The sequence below is a fragment of the Rattus norvegicus genome, chromosome 1 (genome assembly GCF_036323735.1).
Source record: "Rattus norvegicus strain BN/NHsdMcwi chromosome 1, GRCr8, whole genome shotgun sequence".
In the NCBI taxonomy this organism is placed as follows: Eukaryota; Metazoa; Chordata; class Mammalia; order Rodentia; family Muridae; genus Rattus; species Rattus norvegicus.
This window is the reverse complement of record NC_086019.1, coordinates 55,986,005-56,009,434: the sequence shown is the minus strand read 5'-3', so window position 1 is coordinate 56,009,434 and position 23,430 is coordinate 55,986,005. Positions and strand designations below refer to the sequence as shown.

General features: G+C 46.1%; 1 protein-coding gene across 2 annotated transcripts; it reads left to right on the top strand.

Annotated features, from left to right (window-relative positions):
- The first annotated feature begins 12,077 nt into the window (after window positions 1-12,077).
- On the top strand, window positions 12,078-21,727 carry LOC120093090 (sperm motility kinase 3A-like). Of its 2 annotated transcripts, XM_063280818.1 has the most exons (3): window positions 12,078-12,668; window positions 18,361-19,937; window positions 20,373-21,727. In XM_063280818.1, exon 2 carries the CDS (start codon window positions 18,387-18,389, stop codon window positions 19,890-19,892), a length of 1,506 nt encoding a protein of 501 aa, XP_063136888.1. In that variant the 5' UTR covers window positions 12,078-12,668; window positions 18,361-18,386; the 3' UTR covers window positions 19,893-19,937; window positions 20,373-21,727. The 2 variants fall into 2 exon arrangements, with proteins under 2 accessions (XP_063136888.1, XP_038957448.2); XM_039101520.2 differs by lacking the exon at window positions 12,078-12,668 and having other exon boundaries at window positions 17,488-19,937; window positions 20,373-20,701.
- Window positions 21,728-23,430: the final 1,703 nt, after the last annotated feature.

Here is a 23,430-nt window from a genome sequence, read left to right as displayed (position 1 = left end):
TCTGATGATTGACAGACCTTTGTGACCCTTCTGTTTTCCACTCTCCGGACCACAGCCCCAAAGTCCAGCCAAGCTGACCTTCACGAGAAAGCAAGGGCAGGTATTTGTGGATTACCACTGCACTGGGCTTCATCTCCAGTGGACCCACCCGACCATGCTGGGCAGCTCCTGGGGGCAGGTTTCAGCACATGGACTGGGCCAGCAGTGTGTATGCAGGTGAATGGGGGACGACATCTGCCCAGTCAAGAATGCCAGAGTCATCAAAGGGCAACACAGTAGAGAGAGCTTGTGAACTGTCAACAGAAGGCCATGTTATACTCCATGATGGGGCTTATGTTGTTCTGTGTCTAGAAAAAGGGTTACCTGCAGTTAAAAGGACTGTGGTATCCAACAAGGGACCTCAATGACTACCAGGCCATGGTGCCTCTCTGGGAAGTGGGTGGGTCCCATGGTCCCTCCCAAGAACCACCTCTGTTTGCCTGTTCCTGTCTGGATAGCATGCTCACAAGCGACTGGACTGCTTACTTTACAGCTGTGTCTTGGTGACTGGGTTTGCCCTGAAGGAGGCCTTCTTTATCAATGAGAGTCTGGCTGTCCTAGCAGATGCCCTTATGGCCTTGTCAGAGCACTGTGACCACATCCCACATCTGAACAGCAAGCTAGTCAACAGGATGCTCTAGGAGTCCATCAGTTTGTCTTCCTCAGAGACCCCAAAATACAGGGGGCAGAGAGCTGGGCTTTAGGGAGCTACCACAGGCATGATTGCTCTTTTTTGTAAGCCGCACCACCTCTGGCCGAGTTACGGTTCTGCCAGGCCCTCCCATGTTCTGTCTTCAGCATCTTTGTGTGTCAATGCAGTTTACACTGTGTATTAACTGTGCTGCACGTTGGCCTAGAGGCTGGGCTTTCCTCTTGATTTTCCAGCAAGACTACAGAGTTCCCGGGGGAGACTCTCATCATGGCTCTCCATATTCTGACAGGCACAGTCTGTGGATGTCTCTAAGGTGTTGGAGATCGGACCCCACTGAGGGGTGAGAGGCTTTCAGTGGCTTATAGACCCAAGGCCTGGGCATGATGGCTTTTTTTTTTTTGGTTCTTTTTTTCGGAGCTGGGAACAGAACCCAGGGCCTTGCGCTTCCTAGGTAAGCGCTCTACCACTGAGCTAAATCCCCAGCCCCGCATGATGGCTTTTATTGTGTGTTTGGTAGCATGTATGCCCTGCTGCAAGTGTAGACAGACACTCCCCATGCCTGTAGTCCCTGCTTGGAGTGTGGGTACACTCTGTCCATGCAGACAGCTGTCTCCGCACACACAGATGCCATTTTCATGATTTACGCCTGTCATCTTTGATGTTTCTTTTAATAGGCAGTCATGTAAAGTCACTATGATTTTGTGGTGACTTTCTTTCCCCAGCCTTCAGATGAATATAGGAAAGAGACTCTGGAATCTGCCTGGGCTCCTCCTTATGCCCACACCTTGACCCCACTGAACTCTCTTTGGCAGAGACATGGCAGAGCCTGGCCTTTAATTGTCCTGTTCATTCCCTATTGATTGTGACCACAGTCTGGAGCTCTGCACAGCCTGGTGTCCAGAGAAAATTGGCATAGTTCCCCACAATGTCTCCACAGGCTCAGAGGAAGGACATAAATAGAATCTTTATGGGACCCAAGTGGCTTCTCAGGGTCAGCCAATGGTCTTGGCTCCTTCTTGTCTCTGAAGACACAGGGCACAAGTCCTGACCTCCATGCACCTTTAGCTGCTGCACACACTAAGGATGAGTCCATTGGCTTCTGCTGCTTCTGGGAGTCCTGAAAACCACAATCCCTCAACCAAGGGAACTAGTGGGGGACAAGTGAGCTCCCTGACGACCAGAAGCCCCACCTGGGTTCACTGCTATGTTTCCCAAAATAATGAAGAGCTCCTGTCATAGCAGGCCATGCTCTGGTGGGTAGGGCAGACAGGCACATCCAGACCCACAGAAGGCTGTACTGTGGCTGTGCTGGGCATCCCAGGGGCGGGGTGGGGTTGGGGACGGGAGACAGTTGGTCCATGGGTACCATGGGTATACATGGACACCTAGGCACATAAGGGGGTATGCATATACACGAAAAAACTCCCTCTCACACAGAAGTTGGCATGATGTATAGAAAAACAAGTCCATCCTGAGTGTGGGCTTCACTTTAGATATTAAGGTCCAACGTTAAAACAGGAATGTGTGAAGACAAGGAGCTCTGTGTTCCCTGGGACCAGAAGGAACAGAGTGGCTGTGCTGACTCAGATGAAATAAACTCTCAATCACAGTCTGTGACAGCCAGGTCACAGGACCCAGGCTGCTGTGTTATGTGTGAGCACCCAGTGCAGCCAGAAGCTAAGTACTGAGCACTGACTGGCACAAGCCCAGAAAGGGTCTCTGTTTTTCAGAGTGCTGGGGGACAGTGCAGTGTGTAGCAGTTTTCTCTTGAAGACTCTTCTGGGGTTTTGAGTTCCCTGTAGAGGACCCTCATGGCTACAGACACTAAGCCTGGGAGGAAAGATCCTCATCTGTAGAGTTCATTGAAAGGCCTGAGAGCAGAAAAGCAAAGAAGCAGCAAAATGTGCCACCTCTGCTCACTGTTGTTCAGCTTCTGCCTTTGCAGTTGAGCTCAGGTACCCTGGAGTCCTCCCTAGCCTGAGTGAGTAATTTCAAGGCCAAGTCACATCCTCCTGGTTTTTAGTATCAAAAGCAGCCCAGTTTCAGCCCAGGTAAGCTGTGAATACCAGGTATGCCTTGCTGTCTGCATTGTAGGGGAACTGTTGAGCCCCAAAGGACGCAAGGGCTACAAGGTAAGGAATCATAGGACTGGGCTAGGCCTGGAATCCAAGTTCCCTTCTCCCCCTGCCTGGTAACTGGTTCTTGGTGTGTATAGGGGACAGAAAGAAAGGGTCCTATGGGAGCCCTGGCACAGGCCTGCCCAAGCATGGCTTAGGGATCCTCACAACATCCTAGCATTTGATGTGTCCCCAGGTTTGTCTACCACCCTCAGCCGTGTGCCATTTTCTGTGCCACCTGCAAGGGACTCTAAATATCTTCCTACAAAAGGTGATCAAGGAGGGGTTGTACAAGGACACATGGTGGCTCTGTGGTGAAGTTAACATGGACCAATAGATTAGAGGGCCAGAGCCCCAGGACCAATGCTGGGTGGACACACTCCTCTGACATCCAACACAGAGATCTTTGTACAGAGATCAAGAGAAGTCTTATCTGAATAGCAGTGCAGAGCACCTCAGGCTCAGGGACTCAGGACTGACACCCATAGAATGCTGTAGCGGAGCCATTTGTGATTCAAGGGCTCATCTGCCTGGGTCCCTGAGCCTCTAGAGATGAGCAGAGGACTGGGCTGTGGCTGGTTATGGGCTCAGACAGGGAGGTGCTAGGGAGCTTGTTTTTGGCTCCTGGGAGTAGAGCAGTTTTTCTTTCCCTGTCCCTGCTTTTTTAGTTTTTCTTTCCTTGGGAAAATGGAAGGACTGGAAGAAGTCTGTCTATGGAGAGTGAGGCTGGCTGGGAAACTGCTCGCTGTTCTCCATTGTCATCCTGCTGGGGGTTTGGGGTTGTTGGCAGGTTAGCCTCTCCACCATTCCAGTCTGCTTCTCTCCATTTAATCCATGCATCTCTGTCTCTTCGCTTCGTGACATGGATGCACAAGTCCTACCAGTAGCTGCCACTCCAGGGCATAAGTCCCTCAGTGAGTGAATTCCAGATGGTTCTGTCTAGAGAGAAATTGTACAGGGTCATTGATCAGTATGTAGGAACATGGAAGAGGATACTGCACTGCACCCAAACACATTTCATATAAAATCAATCCTACTGGTCAGGTACTAATCCACTCTATTTACACCTTTCGCCATTATTGCTATTCACTGTACTGTGAATTTTTATTATATTTTACTTCTGCAAAAGAAGAGACAGAGTTTAACACTGGAGATTCCCTAGGGACTGGCTGGAAAGGACGCCTTGACACACGTGTGCTTCTGGGAAAAAGCTCTTTCATAGGATGCCTCCATGAGTTCCAGGATGTGTGGAGGGCTCCGTGCCCTATCCAGGGTTGACCTCAATATATTAATGGGAGCTGATGCTTCTCTCTAATAGAACAGTGCCACCCTCCTTGGAGATGTCTGTGATTGTATATGCTTAGCTCTAGAGTATCATTATTAGGAGACTTTGCCTTGTTAAAGTAGGTGTGTCACATTGGCCTGGGCTTTAAGACCCTTTTCCTATCCACATGCAAGCCAATCTTCCCCAAGCAGCCTTCAGATGAAGATGTAGAACTCTCAGTCTCTCTGGCACCATGCCTGCCTGGATGCTGCCATGCTCCCCAGCTTGAAGATAATGGACTGAGTTTCTGAACCTGCAATCCTGTGTTCATTAATGTTGTCCTTATAAGAGCTGCATTTGTTGTGGTGTGTCTCTTCTCAGCAGTAAACCCCTAACTCAAACAATGTCCATGTTCCCTTCTTCTGCCTCCAGACATTAGAAGCTTCCTACATGAGCGGCATACTCTTGGGATATGGCCCTAATAGGCGCTAGGCTGTCTGCTTGATCTGAGAGTGCTATGACATCCTGCTCCAAAGGGCATTGTTACCGCTCCCAATACTCCCAATGCAATACTGTTTATAGCATCAGCAGGCTCCTGCTCTGTTACCCCCTGAACACAATGCTGTCTTCTCCAGGAGTGGATCCAAAAGCTCTCAGAACCTCCTCAGGAACTATGTGTTTCCCAAGGATTACCTGCACTTGCTTACACACCCCTATCCTGTGTTCTGAAAACTTTTCAAAGCCCATTCATCTGTGACTGGTGAGTTCAGGACAGTAGTCCCAAGTGTCTTTTCCTACCCTGACAGTTCACTCTCATGAGGCATCACCTGCCCTTGACAGAGGATTTTCCCAAGGGGCATTGGATGTGCAGGAGAATTGTGTGTCCTGAGTCTTTTCAGAGCAGCACAGGAGGACATCAAGGTCCCATTTGCTTTTGGTTTTTGAACTCATGGGCCTGGCACGGTCTTGTTGGTATTTAGGTCCCTGTCAGTCCTGAATTGAATTTTAGCATGGGAACCCAGGGCAGTTGTCTTCAAACTTTTTCCTAGCATGGACCACATCTTCACCTCAACAGACATAAAGCAGGACAAACACCAGGCAGGCAGAAAACCCTCAGAGGCTGGAACTGGCATGTTCAAACACTCTGGCTTGACCTTGGCCAACACAGGTTCAGAGAACAGCCTCTATGTAGGAAGATCTCCTTCCTCCTCTCAGAGTTTACGACATGTAGACTTAAGCTAAGCTGCTGGCACACATGTGAGCAGAGGCACCAGCCTAGGCTTGTTCAATATCAAAGCCTACCTGCCACCCCTGTATCATAGTCATAGCAGCACATCTCATGAGAATTCTAGGGGTGGTGATATTCTGGGTGAATATTCTGTATTCTGCTGCCAGTTTCTTTGCTTCCACATGTCCAACTGTGAGAAGGGATTGAGAAAGGGAAGGTGATGAAGTCCTGCTAATATCTACTTGGTGCCACCAAAGACAATGTGGTCTTGCTGGCAAGATATTTGCATTAGATTTTATAAAAAGTGACCTCAGGACAGTAGGTACTCTCAGGAAGGTGCAGCATGGTGGGTACAATGGAACAGGATCCCTGAGGTTGGTTCAGTGGGCCAGGGTCCCTGGGGGAGGAGCAATGGGGCAAGAGCCCTTGGGATGGGATCTTGTAGTAGTGACCCTGTGGAATGGGCAACTGACAGGGACCCTGGGGCAGGTGCACTGTGATGTGCACCCAAGCTGGAATGTTCAGACAGGTGTGTGTTTGCTTCATGCAGCTGCTGTCTGAAGTAGAGAACACTGTCAACTGCCCCAGAGGGGATTTTGGGAGCTCCTTCCAAGAATGCCTCAGCTCCTTACTGAGAAGATATACATTCCACAGATGGGGCTTTATTGAGATGAGCAGATTCTAAGGGGGCTGCCTTGAATGAACAGCCAAAGAAAGCAGAAATGAAGAACAAGCAATTGCACCAGCCATGTCGAAGGTGACTTTGCTCTGAAGAATAGGACTGGAAGAAACTGATTAAGTCAAATCACTTCTCTATCTCTGTATCTCTATCTCTATCTCTATCTCTCTATCCACCCATCCATCCATCAACCATCCATCTATCTATCTATCTATCTATCTATCTATCTATCTATCTATCTATCTATCTATCTATCTATCTATCTCCCTGAGGGAAGTCAGCTTTCATTTGTAGGAAGAAGGTCACATCCGCGCCCCATTATGGTGAAAACCAGGATTGCAGGGAGTGAGATAGATGGGTTATTTCTTCCTTCCTTCCTTGTATCTTCGTATATCTTTGTATCTTTGTTTCTTTGTATCTTTCTTTCTTTCTTCCTTCCTTCCTTCCCCCCCCCCTCTCTCTCTCTCTCTCTCTCTCTCTCTCTCTCTCTCTCTCCTTCTTTCTTTCTTACTTCTTTTTTGCTTTTGGTAGGATAGAATGCCAGTTGTGGCCAGTCCCCATCAGCATCCACTGTGCTACAGACCCAGTCTCAGTGTGACACAAAAGAGGCCTAATTGGAAAGTTTGTCCTCTCTCTAAGGGATACTGTATATACAGTGCTCTGGACTGCAGGTCAGACAAGGCCTGCGTTTAGGAGACTTGTGGACAGAAGAATGTCTGTGAGTCTGGACTTAGACTCCGTGGAGGGCTCAGGTCACCTGACTGTCCTGAAGCTTCCCACTGTGAATTATTTCCCTCCTACAGAGTCAGCCACCTGAGCAACTTCATTTCCTGGTTATCCCCTAATCCTCTTACACTGTGTAGAGTGTTCAATCTCAGGGAGGGCCTGGGAATCTGAGAGACACCACTGAGCCCCCTGGGCCTGGCTGATTCAACCTGAGGCTACTCTGTGTGTCTTCATTTTGCTCACCCACCAGAGACCTCAAAAGTCAGCAGTGAGCTTGCTGAGAGGCCAGGAACCTCCATATTGGCCCAAGAGCAACTGTCCTCTTTTACAGGTTCATCCGCAGAGCATGTAATTCTGATTGGTGCAACATCGGGAAGAGTGAAAGACATCATCACCCAAGGGCAAGTGCTGTGCTAGTGGACACTGAGGAGCTGCACGGATCAGACCCTTCCCCATCCTTCTCCAGCCTCTCTTGTTCTTCCTTGAGATGTTTCCTACAGATCTGAAAGATCCAGGCAGTCCATGACATGCATTTGAATTTAATCTCAGGACATTTTATTCCTTGCTCTAAAATTAAGACCAGGTAATTCATTTGTTTGTTAGTTTGTTTATTTATTTGTTATATGTAAGTACAATGTAGCTGTCTTTAGAAACACCAGATACAGCATCAGGTCTCATTTGAGATATTTGTGAGCCACCATATAGTTGCTGGGATTTGAACTCTGGACCTCTGATAGAGCATTCAGTGCTCCTAACCACTGAGCAATTTTTCCAACTTCCAGACTAACTTTTTAAATTCCCATAATGTATTCTTTATTCAGGTTACATCCTGATCCCAGCCACTCTCCCTCTGCCTGTCTTCAGGGTAGGAGATTACAGGAAGGCCCCAATTTTCAGCAGGGGAGTGGGTTTGCTTCCAGAGCAGGCAGTGGGGTCGTAAACATCTCACTCTCAGGGAATTGGGAGCTTTCCCATATAAGAATTTTCTATGGTGGAAGCTCAGTTTGCTGTCTGGCTTCTTTTTAGTTTTCTCTTGCTTCTTCTGGAATGAGAATTTCTTTATTAAGAGCTTAGAGGGTGTTTCTGGCCAGACTATGTTCATGTGCAGGCCCATCCCTGGACGGCTGGATGCTTAGACTCTCCTGGGGAGACCTGTTTCCTTTCTGCAGCAGGCCAGCTAGTATGAGAACTAAAGGACCCCATCAGATGTTCACAGTGCACAACACACATACACAAACTCACGCATGCACACACACACACACTATACAAATATATATATATATATATGTATATATATATATATATATCTTCCATATTCCTAAACCCACACATCATACACATCACGTGTCAGATGTGCATGCACATTACATATATCACAGACATATATACACTGTGCACATCACACGTGCCATTTGTACTTATATGCACACATGCATGCACACCTCACTCTAGACACATGCCTGCCATGCACACATGTATATAGGAACACCAAAATGAGTGAAGAGATTTTAAAGGAGGCTTGTGCAGTCAGGGTATGATAGGCTTGGGCATGACTACCCTCTGTGTTACAGTCAACTGCGGTCTGGTCTTTTAGCTACTTTCACAACTGGGCCAGTGCCTGTGTAGAAGGAACACCAAGGCCACATCTCAGGGAAGTGAACTGAGGACTCAGAAGAGGCACAGGCCCTGGAGTATGGAAAGGCAGAGCATGGTATGCAGATGTAAATGCTGTAAGGCACTCTGGCTTGTCCACTCCAATAGGCACGATAGTAAGCACGAGGCCAGTAGATGTCGTATCCGTGGGAAGAACCCTCTGGATGCCATGTTAGCAACTTAGGGTGTTTCTTGTTTTCAGTCCATGCTGTGGACAAGGAATCAGGAGGTGTGGGGTAGAGTGGAGACTTGAGCACCTACCCTCTATGTTGTGAACCTAGTGGATGTTTTTCTGCCCTTCTAGACCTGTAAGTGGCCTGTGCCAGCACAGCAGAATGGGGACATTCCCAGTTCCATAGGATACTGCAGGCTTGGGGACTGGGTACTTAGGCTTTTGGCTGTGCACCACACCACCTTCCTGACCAATGGTACATTAAGTCAACCAGTGCTTGCAGAATGCTTGAGACAACACAAATGTCTCCTTTCTAACTGGAAACAACATATAAAGGTCTAATACAAGTCAGTAATGTGTCTCTGATTGTCCTGTGGCACTGGGTGAATTAAGGACATGATGGAGAGCATGCCAAAGAGTCTAACTCGTTCTGTTCCATCTTCCTTCTGAATGCAGGTCTCCAGGATCCAGTGCTCACACGGACTCAGGGCTGCTGCTCAGGGAACCAGCAAACCCTGTTGCTCTGACCATGCCACCGTGAAGGGCGGTCTCTTTCTGTTCCAGTCTCTGCGGTGCCACTGTGTATTAGAAAGGACATCTTTCAAAGGAGGGGTTGGTGAAGGGCAATTTACCTTCTCTTTCAGAGATACAACTGTCTGAGGAGAGGCTAGGAGGTGTTGCAGAACCAAAATATAGAGCTAGAGGGATCATAAAATCGAGTTTTGGAGGAAGGTTAGCTCAAGGCTGCATGTCCCTGAACACCTTGGTGGGGGTGAAGGGTGACTTCATAGTCACTAGTAGCCCAGTGCCTGTCAGTACTCTACATGACCTTGTTGCCCTTGCTTCTTCTGGTGCTCAACAGCACCACTCAGATGCAAACAGCAAGGCCTAGATAGTGTCCACATCTCCCATGGCTTGACACTGTGCTGGGTTTGATACTACAAACTGGGAGGCTGGGACTTGAACTTGAGATCACTGACTCAGGCTAGGGAGGACTCCAGGGCACCTGAGCTCAGCTGCAAAGGCAGAAACTGAACCACAGTGAGCAGAAGGGGCACATTTTGCTGTTTCTTTCCTTTTCTGCTCTCAGGCCTTTCAATGAACACTACAGATGAGGATCTTTCCTCCAAGGCTTAGTGTCTGCAGCCATGAGGGTCCTCTACAGGGGATTGAAAACCCCAGAAGAGTCTTCAGAAGGAAAGTGCTACACACTGCACTTCCCCCAGCACTCTGAAAAACAGAGACCCTTTTGGGATTTGGGCCAGTCAGTGCTCAATAGTTAACTTCTGGCTGCACTGGGTGCTCACAAATAACACAGCAGCCTGGGTCCTGTGACCTGGCTGTCACAGATTGTGATTGAGAGTTTATTTTAACTGTGTCAGCACAGAACTCTGTTCCTTCTGGTCTGAGGGAGCACAGAGCTCCTTGTCCTCATACACACCTGTTCCACTATTGGACCTTAGTGTCTTAAAGTAAGCCCTACACTCAGGATGGACTTGGTTTTCTATAAAATCCTGCCAACCTCTGTGTGTAAAGAGGGGGAGGGGAGGGATGGAAGGATGGCGAGAGAGAGAGAGAGGGATGGATGGAGGGAAAGACAGAACAAGAGAGAGAGCAAGAGTGAGAGCAAGAGCAAGCGAGAGAGAGAGAGAGAGAGAGAGACAGAGAGAGAGAGAGAGAGAGAGAGAGAGAGAGAACATGCACTAGCCACCAAAAAGCATTCCTGTATTCTTCATTAGCCTTACAGCTTTGTCTCTCTTCCCTGATTATTGCCTTTTCTGCTGTGTTGGGTTTTTTTGTAAAGAAATGCTTGACTTTCTCTTCCTTTCTGTTGATCTGGGGTTTGGTTCTTTTTTTTCTTTGTTACCATGGAGATCATACTGAAAATGCTAAAATACTACCAGTCCTATGTGAACTGTATTACTGCTATTTTGACAGCCCTGAACAACTTCTTCAGTTTCTGATGTCAATGAAGGAGATGTCTGTGTACATGAGCCTCGGTGGCACTGCTGTTTGGGGTCATGTAACATGGCATCTCTCACATCTTGGAGGAAGCAGAAGTTCACCTTGCCTTTGGGGATTGTCCGGGGATCACCTGTTCTTTATTTCTTCTTGAGATTCTGAAATCCTTTAAATCGGTCTTCATCTGTGGGAGTTTCTTAGTTTTCTTCCTCAATTTTGAAGGAAAATTTTACTAGAAAATTATAGTTCCTAAAGAGTGTTTGTGTTGTTGTTTTTGTATAGTGTTGTGTATACTCACCCATTCTGTGTGTCCGTGTGAGTGTAAGTTTGTGTGTTTGTAATAAAGGGTGGGAATGTGTGTGGTGTGGTATGTGTGTGCTTGTGTGTGTGTATGTGTGTGTGTGTGTGTGTGTGTGTGAGAGAGAGAGAGAGAGAGAGAGAGAGAGAGAGAGAGAGAGAGAGAAGAGAAGAGAAGAGAAGAGAAAAGAATGAAGCAATCTTGTATGTACACTGTTATGGATGTGTCCCACCATGTGTGTGGAGGTTAGAGGAAATTTTTGTCAGACCTTATCTTACCTTGTTTGGAACTAGGTGTGTGGTTTGATGTTGCACATGGCAGGCTGCCTGAACGACAAGCTCCCAGGCAAATTTCTGTCTCTCCTGCTTTTCCTGCTTCCTAAAAGCTCTGGTATTACATGTGTGGACTCAACTTTGGCATGGGTTCAAAATCAGGTCTTCACACTTTGCAGGGCAGATGAGAATCAAAAGCCTTGGAAGCTGTGAGGAAGGCATCTTCCTGTCACCCTACAGGTGGTAATAAGCTTCTTTATTATGTCTCATGAGCAGTGTTGGGGTGCAGGAATCACCCCACAAACCAGACAGCCATTTCAGTCAAGCAGGGACAGTTTATGGAACATATATCCTGGGACTGATTGGTTAGGGACACATGTCACACAGGGGAGTAGAGACTGCAACCCTATTTCCAAGGACTGCAGTATGAAAGGCAAAACCACAGAAGCTCTTAGCAACTAAGAGCTCATACACAGGTGCCGAAAGTCTTCCCAGGCAGTTGGGTAGTTGGTTCGGGTCCAAGGTTATTGTTACTAGCATACAAAGCAATTCTAACTGAACTTAACTATGATTGGCCCTAAAGGAGGGCACAGGTTAGGGTAATTTCCAGGAACAACAGACCACACAACTTAGTGCGATATGTAGTTAATGATTAGCTGGGCATGAGAAAGGTCTTCTGTAATAATGTAAGATAGTTGGTGACTGGTATTAAAACAAAGTGGCTACAGTAATGTCAGAAAGGCAGCAGCCACCTAGGTCTTAAAGAGAAGATTACACACACACACACACACACACACACACACACATATATATATATATATATATATATATATATATATATATATATATATATATATATATATATATATCTGTAGCATCTTCTTAAACCCTTCAGTTGGAATGCAAAAGGGACCCATGGAAGGTAGACATAAGGAATTTAAAGGAGGAGGCACAGCAAAAGTTCAGAGAACTAAGGACAGCAAACCATCCTGCAGGCTTTGATTTATAAAAGCCTAAAGGCTCCCCATAGCCAACCTAAGCCAGAGCCTTGGAGTCCTTCCCAACCATGCAAGGACAGGTCCTATTGTGACCTCATGAGGAGTGATTGTGAGGCGGTCCAGCCAACAGATGTTAAGCTGTAGCCAGGCCTGGATTTCCTTGAGTGTGTTTAGAGGAGTGGTGGAGTGGAGACTTTGGTGATTTTGGTGGATCTAGTGAGCAGTGTGTGGATTTTGCATTTGATTGATTTGTGAGTAGCTTGTGTATGTGTGTCTAGGTCAGTGTTTGTGTGGAGGGTCGCTTTTGTGTGTGTGTGTTGTGTGTGTGTGTGTTTGCGTGTTTGCGTGTGCATGTATGTTGTGTTTTAAGTTTACTTGAGTGTGTGAGTACCTTTGTGTGTGTGTGTGTGTGTGTGTGTGTGTGTGTGTGTGTGTGTGTGTTGGTATACTTGGGGGTGACTGTGAGTGCATCTGTGTGTGTGGGTGTGTGTGTGCCCAACTTGTGTGTGAGTGTCTGTTGTGACGTACGTGCACTAGTTGTAAGTGTGAGAACACCTGTGTGAGGAAAAGTATTGAGGCTGGCAGTCAGCTTGGCCATTGTTCCTAAGGTAAGCATCTACCATATTTTGGTTTAAGTTTATTTGTTTATTCACTTTACATCCCAATCACAGCCCCTCCCTCTCTCCTCTCCTCCTAGTGCCACCTCACTGCCCCTCTTCCTATAATTCCCTTCCCTTCTTAGAGAAGAAGTAGCCAACCCCTTGGGTATCACTCTGCCCTGAAATAGCAGGACTAAGTTTATCCTCACCCACTAAGGCTAGAAAAACCAGCCCATGTAGGGGAAAGGGATCCAAAGTCAGGCAACAGAGTAAGAGATAGCCTCTGCTCCAATTGTCAGAAGAAGACACTTACATTAAGTCATGTCTGCAAGTCATAGAATATAATTAACAATGCTCTGTCCCATGTGCTGGGTCTCAAGTTCAGCCGGTCATTAGTTGGACTTTCCTTCAATCTCTGCTCTACCTTTATCCCTGAACATCTTGTAAGTAAGACAAATGTTGGGTTGAAGGTTTTGTGGGTTGGTTAGTGTCCCCCTTCCCCTAGTGAAAATCCTTTCTACCTACAGGACATGGGTATGTCAGTCTCTCCAACCCCAGCTGCTAGTAGGCTCAGCTAGCATCACTCTAAGAGACTCCCTGGAGCCTCCCACCCCCAGTCTCCTTCATGCCAGAGATGCATTGCCCAAACCCAGCCTTCTCCTTTCCCCTCCCTCTGTGCCCTGCCCTGTTCTTGTCCCCAATCCTCTCCCCATCAGTTGCCTCCCTCCACTCAACTTTTTGAATTTCCCTTTTGAATGAGATTCAAGCATCCTGCCTTGAGTCATCCTTATTTAGCTTTTTTGGGGTCTGTTGATTATAGCATGGTTATCCTGCACTTTGTAGCTAATATCCATTTATAAGTGTATACATACTAGGTTTGTCCTTCTGGGTCTGGGTTACGTCACTCCGGATGACATGTTCAGTTTCTAATCATTGGCGTTCAAGTTTCACGGTGTCCTCCTTTTAATAGCTGAGTAATATTCCATTGTGTAAATGAACCACATTTTCTTATCCATTCTTCATTGAGGGACATCTGGGTTGTTTCACGTTTCTGGCTGTTATGAATAAGGCTGTTATTAATACAGTTGAGGAAGTTGCCTGTGGTATGGTGAAACATCTTTTGGATATATGCCTGGGAGTGGTATAGGTGGGTCTTGAGTTAGAACTATTCCCGATTTTCTAAGAAACGGCCAAATTGATTTCCAGAGTGGTTGTGCACGTTGGTACTCCCAGCAACAATGGAAGAGTGTTCTTCTTGCTCCATATCCTCAACAGCATGTGATGTCACTTGAGTTTTAGATCTTACACATTCTGATGGGTGTAAAATGGAATTTCAGAGTCATTTTGATTTGTATTTCGTTGATGACTAAGTACGTTGAACTTTTCTTTAAGTGCTTCTCAGCCTTTAGAGATTCCTCACTTGAGAATTCTCTGGCTCTGTGCCCCTTTTCAATTGGGTTGTTTGCATTCACAATGTCTAGCTTCTTGGCTCCTTTATGTATTTTGGATATTAGCCCTCTGTCAGATGTAGGATCATGCAGATCTTTCCACACTCTTTAGGCTGTTGTTTTGTCCTAAAGACAGTGTCCTCTGCACTTCAGATTTCAGTTTCATGAGGTCCCATTGTTGATCTTAGTATCTGAGCCATTGGTGTTGTGTTCAGGAAGTTGTCTCCTGAACCAATGAGTTCAACACTGTTTGTATTACATTTAGTGTGTCTGATTTTATGTTGAGATCTTTGATCTACTTCATAATCCAAAATTAAAATTATACGGTTGACAGCTTTTATATGGGTTTTAAAGATCAGAACATTTTCCCTTGAGTTTTGCTAATTAACTACTGAACTATCTCCCTAGCCTGGGGATATTGGAGGGTGTTTGGGTTTGGGTTTGGGTTTGGGTTTGGGTTTGGGTTTGAGTTTGGGTTTGGGTTTGGGTTTGGGTTTGGGTTTGGGTTTTTTCTTTGTTTATTTTCCTAAGGATAGGTTTTTCTGCTTAGCCCTGAGTACCCTGGAACTTTCTCTATAGACCAGGCAGGCCTCAAACTCAGAGATCTTCCTGCCTCTGCCTCCTGAGTGCTGGGAGGAAAGGTATGGACCATCACGACCCAGGGATTATCTGAGTTTTAACCTTTTATGCTTCTGATTTTATTTTTTGGTTTTCTTTGCTTGGATTGTTTTTGGCTTTCAGAGTTGTTGAGGTTGTTATTTTTTAATTCTCTTTTGTTTTTCTTATGTTTACAATTTGGAGAATTTTGTGCTAATGTTGGTTTCAATCTTGTATCTGTTGAGACCTGTTTTGTGACTAATTATATGGTCAGTTTGGGGGAAGGTATCTTGAGGTACTGAGAAGAAGGTATATTCTTTTGTTTTACGATGAAATATTCTATAAATATCTGTTAAATCCATTTGGTTCCTAAACTTCTGTCAGATTAGCTATGTCTCTGTTTAGTTTCTGTTTCCATGATCTGTCCATTGATGAGAGTGGGGTGTTGAAGTCTCCCATGATTATTGTGTGAGGTGCAATGTGTGCTTTGAGCTTGACTAAGTATACTTTTATGAATATAGGTGCCCTTGCATTTGAAGCAGAGATATTCAGGATTGAGAGTTCATCTTGGTGGATTTTTCCATTGATGAATATGAAAGTTTTTTGATAACTTTTGGTTGAAAGTCAATTTTGTTAGACGTTAGAATGGCGACTCCAGCTTGTTCCTTGGGACCATGTGCTTGGAAAATTGTTTTCCAGACTTTTACTCTGAGGTAGAGGCTGTCTTTGACACTGAGGTATGTTTCCTCTATGCAGCAAAATTCTGGGTCGTCTTTTACATGTCCAGACTGTTGGACTATGTCTTTTTATTGGGGAATTGAGTCCATTGCTAGTACGAGATATTAAGGAATAGTGATTGCTGTCCCCTGTTGTTTTTCGTTGCTAGAGGTGGAATTATGTTTGTGTGGCTCTCTTTTGTGTGTGTTGCAAGGGGATTACGTTCTTCCTTTTTCTAAGGGGTCGTTTCGCTCCTTGTGTTGGAGTTTTCCATCTGTTATCCTTTTTAGGGATGGATTTGTGGAAAGATATTGTGTAAATTTGGTTTTGCCATGTAATATCTTCTTTTCTCCAGCTATGCTGGTTGAGAATTTTGCTGGATACAGTAACCTGGTCTGGCATTTGTGTTCTCTTAGGGTCTGTTTGACATCTGCCCAGGATCTTCTGGCTTTCAAGGTCTCTGGTGAGGAGTCTGCGGCAATTCTGATAGGTCTGCCTTTATATGTTACGTGACCTTTTACCCTTACTGCTTTTAATATTCTGTCTTTGTTTTGTGCATTTGGTGTTTCTTTTGTGGTCCAATCTATTTGGAGTTCTCTAGGCTTCCTGGATGTTTATGGGCATCTTTTATTTTAGGTTAGGGATGTTACCTTCAATAATTTTTTGAAGATATTTACTGGCCCTTTAAGTTGGGAATCTTTCTCTCTTCCATCCCTATTATCCTTAGGTTGCTGCAATTTTCAATTGCCATCTGGTTGTCTCTGGTGTTATCTGGTCTTGCTGACGATAACAGTGGCTTGACCCTCCTGTAAGCCTGTGTATCAGCAATCCTGGAGACGGCTTTCACACGGTCATTTCTGGGTACAGAGAGCTTTGGGACTGGCTCAGCTCTGGTTGGAGGCAGGAACTGAAAGGGTTCTATCCCAGACTGCTCCTGGGTTGGTGTGTCCTGAGGGCTTCAGGCAGGACCCTTGGAGCAGAACTGATGGTCTTAGAACTGCTCTCTAGTGTGTCTTCGCCCCTTGTGAATGGCTTTCAATTCTTGCACAGGGAGAGACTGCCTGACTGCTCCTAGGATCCTGGGTGCACGGGGCTCTAGGCAGGTTCCTCTTCTGCCAGGAACGTGAGGAGAATTGGTGGCCTCCCCCAATCTCTCAGAATTCTCCTCACTTCTGAGAGTCCAGCTGTCTCCCCCATGGGATTTGGGTACCTCTCATAGGACTCTTTATGCATGGGAGTTTTGGTTATTGCTGTTTTTACTCTAACTGGGGATTTGAGTTTGTGATTATTTGTGGTTTGTAAATGTTATATAAATTCTTGGAGAATTTCATCTTCCATTGAATGTATTTGGATCCTCTTCACTCCCTGCATCCTTCACCAACTCCTCCCACATCCATCTTCACAGTCACCTGCCACAACCCACAAATTCATGGTTTTTTTAATAACCTGGTGTCCTGAGTTCCTGACTGTGGGGAATGACTCTCTTCCCTATGTGTCATCAACTGTCAATGTTCCCACTCTGGGTTAGTCATGCAGGACTGCTTGATTTTGTGGAGATCTGATGCAGGCAGTCACAGCTGTTGGGAGTTTATGAATGAGGTGGTCTTGTGTTGAGAAGATATTTTGATACGTCTCTTCCCAACCCCAGAATCTTACAATGTCTCTGCCCTTGTTTTCCATTATAGTCCCTGAGCCATGGAGGGAGGGAGGGAGGGAATGTGGACACACCCCCACACCTGTTTTGCCTGAGCACTTTGTCAACAGGTATTCTCCAGTCTTTTAGCAGCTATGAGTTTCTGTGCAATTGCACCAAGAAATTTCTCTGAGATATGAGAGTTGTACTATTAAATCTGAAGACTTCTTGCAAGGATGTGCATATGAGTAAGAACATGCTGTGTTTGTTATCTTGAGTCTGGGTGAGCTCACTTAGTGTAACCTTGTCTAGCTCCAAGCATTTAGTTGGAAACTTGATAATTTCAGTTTCTTTTACATCTGAATGACATTCCACTGTGTGTAGGTACCACACTCGCATTAGTCATTCATCAGCTGGACGGATACCTAGGCTGTCTACATTCTCTGCACCGTGAACAAATGAAACAGTAGTGAACATGGATGAACAAGTGTCTTTGCAGCAGGAAATATTGTTCCTTGAGTATATCCCAGGAATGGCGTAGCTGTATCAGGTGGCACACCTATTTCTAGTTTTCTGAGGAACCCCCACACTCTACAGTGGCCACCTCAGTTTATATCCTCCCACGGACACTGTGCATGAGGGTCTCCATCCCCCACATCCACCCCAGCATTGTTGCCTTTGCCATTCTGATTAGAATAAGATGAAGTCTCAAACTAGTTTTAGTTTTCATCTCCCTAATGGCCCAAGATGGTGAACATATACATATATATTTCTTAGCCATACATTCCTTAGCCATGCATGACTTGTGAGAAAAACCCTTTGAAGACCCCTATCTCAATTAATCCCAATTGTTCACTGGGACGTTTCCTTAGAGTTGTCTCTTTAATACTTTCTATATTCTAGGAGTTTTGATGAGTGCGTTCTATTTTGTTTTAATCTCTAGGTTTTTAGCTTTTATGTAGTTTTGCTTGTTTGGAAGTTGATTTTGTTTCATTTCATTTTCTGTAGCTTGGGTTTTCTAACTGTTAATAGTTTTAATTTCTTTGATCGTTCATTTCATTGTACATTCTTTTTCTTACACAATCAGTGATGTTGATCTTAGTGTGGCTGAGCTGTGCTCCTCCCTCCTAGTGACTAGTATGTAGTTTTTTACTTAGGATTTCCTTGGCTTTGTGCGTTGTTTTACTTTTGAGGGTTTCTGTTGTTGTTTTGGTTGGTTTTAGTTTTCTGTTTTTCTTATTTTTCACTATTTTACTTTCCATCTTAGCTTTCTTTCTTCCCTTTATTTCTTTTTCCTTCCTCTTAGGTAGCATTTATACTCTGTTACCTCCAATGAGCTTCGGGAGCAAACGGGCGTCAGAAAGGCTCCGATCTCAGGGCAGCTCTTGCACAGAGAGTTTCTGCTCTCAATATTTGGTTTTGAATACCATCGGCCATGGTTTCCACGCGGCCGTGAAGTTGGCCGTGCACCGCCTCACAGGTACCCCCGTGGCTGTCAAAATGCTCCTCAAGAGACAACAGTGGTGCCAGCAGGTCACATCTGAGGTAGAAATCATGATGAGGATCAACCACCCAAATATTGTATCTCTCATACAAGTCATTGACACTGAAAAGATAACATACCTCATCATGGAGTTGGCCAAGGGGAACCAGCTTTATTCTCACATCAAAGAGGCTGGCCATCTGCAGGAGGATGAAGCACGGGGCATATTCAGACAATTATTAAGTGCTGTGGGATACTGCCATGAAGAAGGCATTATACACCGGGACCTTAAACCCGATAATCTGTTAGTCGATACCAAGGGAAGAATTAAAATCATTGATTTTGGTTCTGCCACTCAAGTGCGGCCTGGGCAAAAGTTGAGAACGCCCTATGGGACTTATGCATTTTCTGCTCCTGAGCTGTTACTCGGGAAATTTTATGAGGGCCCCAAGGTCGACGTGTGGGCCCTAGGAGTAATTCTTTATTATATGACAGTTGGAAAGGTCCCATTTGAGGCTGCCAGCATACCGCTACTCCGAAGGCAAATTGTGTTAGGGACGTACGTTGTCCCACCTGGCCTGTCAGAAGAGCTACAAGACCTGCTGAGTCTTTTATTGAAAGTGAACTCCCAGCAGAGGCCCACAATTCCTGATCTTTTGACTCATCCCTGGCTTAAGATAGACTCAGAGGGGTTCCCACAACCTTGTAAGGAACTCATCCCCCTCAGGCCAGACCCAGCCATTCTTAGAGCAATGCAGGACATTGGATTTGAAGCCCAAGAGGTTAAAGACTCCCTCGATCAGAAGAAATTCAACCAAAGTATGGCTTGTTATTACCTATTGGAAAAGCAGTCTCTTCAGGAGTGTGACAACCCAACCCGGCCTCATCCATGCATGACCCCATTCCCGACCCTTGATTACCCTGCTACTTCAGTGCGAGGGCTCAGAAGTCGAGGAAGCGAGCCTAGATGGCTCGGGTCATCCTCCGATAGTCAAGGTTCTGACCTCGGCCAGACTCCTAGTCATGGATTAGTCAAGAGGGCCAGTTGGCCTGGCGGTCTTCTCTGCAGGCCACGTCAGATAGCACCCACAGTGGAGCTAACCCACAGAATTTCTATTAGTGACCCCTGCTTTTCTTCAGTGCACAGCAGAGGCAAGAAGACCATCAACACTGAAAGCACAGAAGACAAATCCAGTGACTCAGCAGAGGTTAAGCCTGTCGCAAGCAGGCCCTGGCCCAAAAGATTTAGGGGGTGGCTCAAGAACATCCGAAATGGCCTGATGAACCTGTGTTGCTGCATTCCGTCCAGAAAAAAACCTCCCCTGGGGCACAACAGAGTTGTTCCCCAGAAATGAAGAACATGGAAGGAATCCAGAGAGCAAGCATCCAACACTGCCCAGGTACATTGCTGAATTTGTATCTATTTTGCTCGTGTCTGAGTCAACTGGCAGGTTATCATAGTGTGTATGTCTATGGGACGATGCACGGAGAAGCTAGGTCTAAAACACCGTGGGACGATGGTTAAGTCTAAGCTACCAGCACATCTGTCATTGCCGACTGTAACTCCCATGTTCATCCTGCTCATGGGAATACTAAAATACATTCAACTAGAAAGAGACAGCAGGATACTAACCAATGTAGGAGGATGAAGTTGGAGAAGGAAGAGAAGGAGATGCTGAGGGAGGAGAGGGTGGTATGGGGTGGGGGCTAGGAGATGAGGGGAAGAGGTTCCGAGAAGCTTGGAGAGCAGTTTGGAACAGGGTGACCACAGCTGGAGAGATGCCCTGTCCAGCAGAGGTCCCAGAGTCCCTCTCACATGTGTCATTGCCTTTTAGAAGATCACTAGAGGATGCCAGATGCTGCATCTCTGCAGTCCCAGTGTTGAAGAGGACCCACGTGTGGACACGGACCTGCAGAAGGGAGCGCTGTGAGAGCTGTCACCTTCCAGGTCAGCTGTGGAAGGATGAAAGCAAATGAAGAGATGCCAGGTGGCAAGAGAGCACCTCAAAGGCATCACTCTTCCTGGTGGAGGTTGAAAACCAGTCCAAAGCTGGTAAAGACCAGAGCCCTTTTGCCGACCAGGGTCACATCACACACCTCCTCTTGGCACAAGTTCTCGCCTCACTCTTAGTGGAGGATATACGTCTTCTCAATGTGTTTATCCGACTCTGAGAATAAAAGAGCTGTTTGTGAAAGATGACCTCGTAGGTTTTTCTGCATCTTCTTCACATAGGAAAATTGGCCCTGTGGCATTCCAAGGCCCCAGGAAGAATAACTTCGTGCCTCAAACCATCAAATTAAAAGTGCCTTGGAAGGGACCAAGCTCTAATGTACCTGAATGGGGAAAGTGTAGGAAGTGTAGAAGCTCAAATCTAAGGACAGCATCATATTCTACATGCTTTGATTTCTAAAAGCCTAATGGCAGTCTTTATAGCCCACCTGAGCTGTGTCAGGATAGGTCCTGCTATTAACTCATGAGGAGTGACTGTGAGGCAGTCCAGTCAACGGATGTTAAACTGCGGCTAGGCCTGGATCTTTGAGTTGAGAAGAGTGGTAGAGTGGAGACCTCGGTGATTTTGTTGTATCTAGCGAGCAGTGTATGGATTTTGCTTTTGATTGGTTTGTGTGTGAGCTTCTGTATGTGTGTTTAGATCGGTGTGTGTTTGGGAGGAGGGTGGCTTGTGTATGTGGGGGGGCACTCATGTGTGTATATGTGTGTGTGTTTTCTTTTACCTTTACTTGAATGTGTGAGTACCTGTTTGTGTGTGTATGCGTGTGTGTATGTGTGTTTGTGTAGGTATTCCTGTGGGTGACTGTGAGTACATGTGTGTGTGTGTGTGTGTGTGTGCAAGTGTGTATGTGAGTGTCTGTGCCTTGTACGTGTAGTAGTTGTTGGTGTGAGAACACCTGTGTGAGGGAAAGTGTTAAGGCCATCAGTCACCTTGGCCATTGTTTCTAAGGTAAGCGTCTCCCTTATGTTTTTTAAGTTTATTTATTTGTTTATTCACTTTACATCCAAATCATAGGCCCTCCCTCTCTCCTCTCCTCCTAGACCCAAGTCACATGCCTCTCTTTCCATAAGTCCCTTCTTTTCTCAGAAAAGGAGAACCCAGCTTCTTGGGTATCACCCTGCCCTGGGGCATCTAGTCCTACCAGGAATAAGCATATCCGCACCCACTGAGGTCAGAAAATGCTGCCCATCTAGGGGAAAGGGATCAAAGGCAGGCAACATTGCAAGAGAGCCTCTGCTCTAATTGTTGAGAAACCTACCTGAAGAGGAGGTGCACATCTGCCACAAATATGTAGGAGGCCTAGGTTTAGCCCCTGCATGCTCTTTGGTTGGTGGTTCAATCTCTGTGAGCCCTCATGCGCCCAAGTTGGTTGACTCTGTGGTTGTTCTTGTGGTGTCCTTGTCCCTCTGACTTTCTCAATTCTACTTCCTTGTCCACAAGACTCCTCAAGCTCCCCCTAAGGTTTAACTCTAGGTCTCTACATCTGTTACCATCAGGTGCTGGAGGAAGCCTGGCAGAAGACACTTACATCAGGTACAGTCTGCAATTCCTAGACTATCTTTAATAGTGCTCTCTCCCATGGGGTGCATCTCAACGTCACTGCTTGGACTTTCCCTCAATCTCTGCTCCATCTTTATCCCTGAACTTCTTGCACTTGGGACAAATTTGGGGTTGAAGCTTTTATGGATTGGTTACTGTCCCCTTCCCTACTGGAAATCCAGCCTGCCTACAGGAGATGTCCACTTCAGTCTCTCCAACCCAAACTGCTAGTAGTCTCATCACTCTCATAGACTCCCTTGAGCTTTCTGAAAGAAAGAAAGAAAGAAAGAAAGAAAGAGAAAGAAAGAAAGAAAGAAAGAAAGAAAGAAAGAAAAGGAAACAAGCACACAGAGAAAGAGGGGGAGGTGGAAGAGTGGAAGGACAGGGATGGGGAGAGGGAGAGAGAGGGACAGAGAGAGAGAGAGACAGAGAGACGGACAGAGAGATACAGAGAGAGACACAGAGAGAGAGACAGAGAGAGACAGAGAGACAGAGAGATACAGAGAGAGAGAGAGAGAGAGAGAGAGAGAGTAGATGGATAGATGCTACTGTAGTGAACTTAATCCCTTTAAAGTAAGCATTCTTCTGGAGATAGTAACACCAGTCAGCCTGCTTGGAGTTTTGCCTTTCAGTGTCTTACAGCTTGTTACCCAGCAACTAACTATAAATAAGAACCACAGGGCAGGGAACTCAGACCTGTGAGGCCTGCCCTTAATTCTAACAACTCCCACGCCAGAGCCTAGCACAACATGTCTCCTGGAGGCTCTGTGTAGCTATCTGTGACATAGCTGGTTCTTTTCCAGTGATGATGTCTTGTCTTGACACCAGTGCCTCCATCCTCTGTGTAAGGACTGTGCATGCCCCTTACCACTCGACTTTACCCTCCCAGCAGCACCTTGTTCCAGTTGTACTTTTGTTGTGATGAAATACCCTGAGAAAAGCTACATGCCTTTGGGATGAAGAAGAATGCCTACTGCTGCATAGAGCACTTGCTATGTTCCTATTTAGCTGTCAGGGAGCCAACAGAGGACATCAGGAAGGACAGGCATCAGAAAGTGTTGCCCCTAAGCCTACTGCAAAAGCAGCCAGCCAAGTGGTATTCTTGTTGAGGTAATTATCCTTGTTTGGGTGGCATCCACCCCATAGCTCAGTGTCTACTGTGGTCACAGGAGCCCTGTTCTGACCTGCAGAGGCAGTTCCCACTCCCATTTCAAATACATCTGGCTTCTACCAAGAAGCATGGCTAAGAAATGAATATTTATTTTACTCCGCTGGAACATTGGCTCCCTCTATCTCCTCCATGGGACTCGATAAACTTTTTTTTTTTATTAACTTGAGTATT

What these genes read in the sequence shown, in the direction of transcription:
- LOC120093090 (XM_063280818.1), top strand. Translation starts at nt 18,387, where the DNA reads ATGAGCTTCGGGAGCAAACGGGCGTCAGAAAGGCTCCGATCTCAGGGC.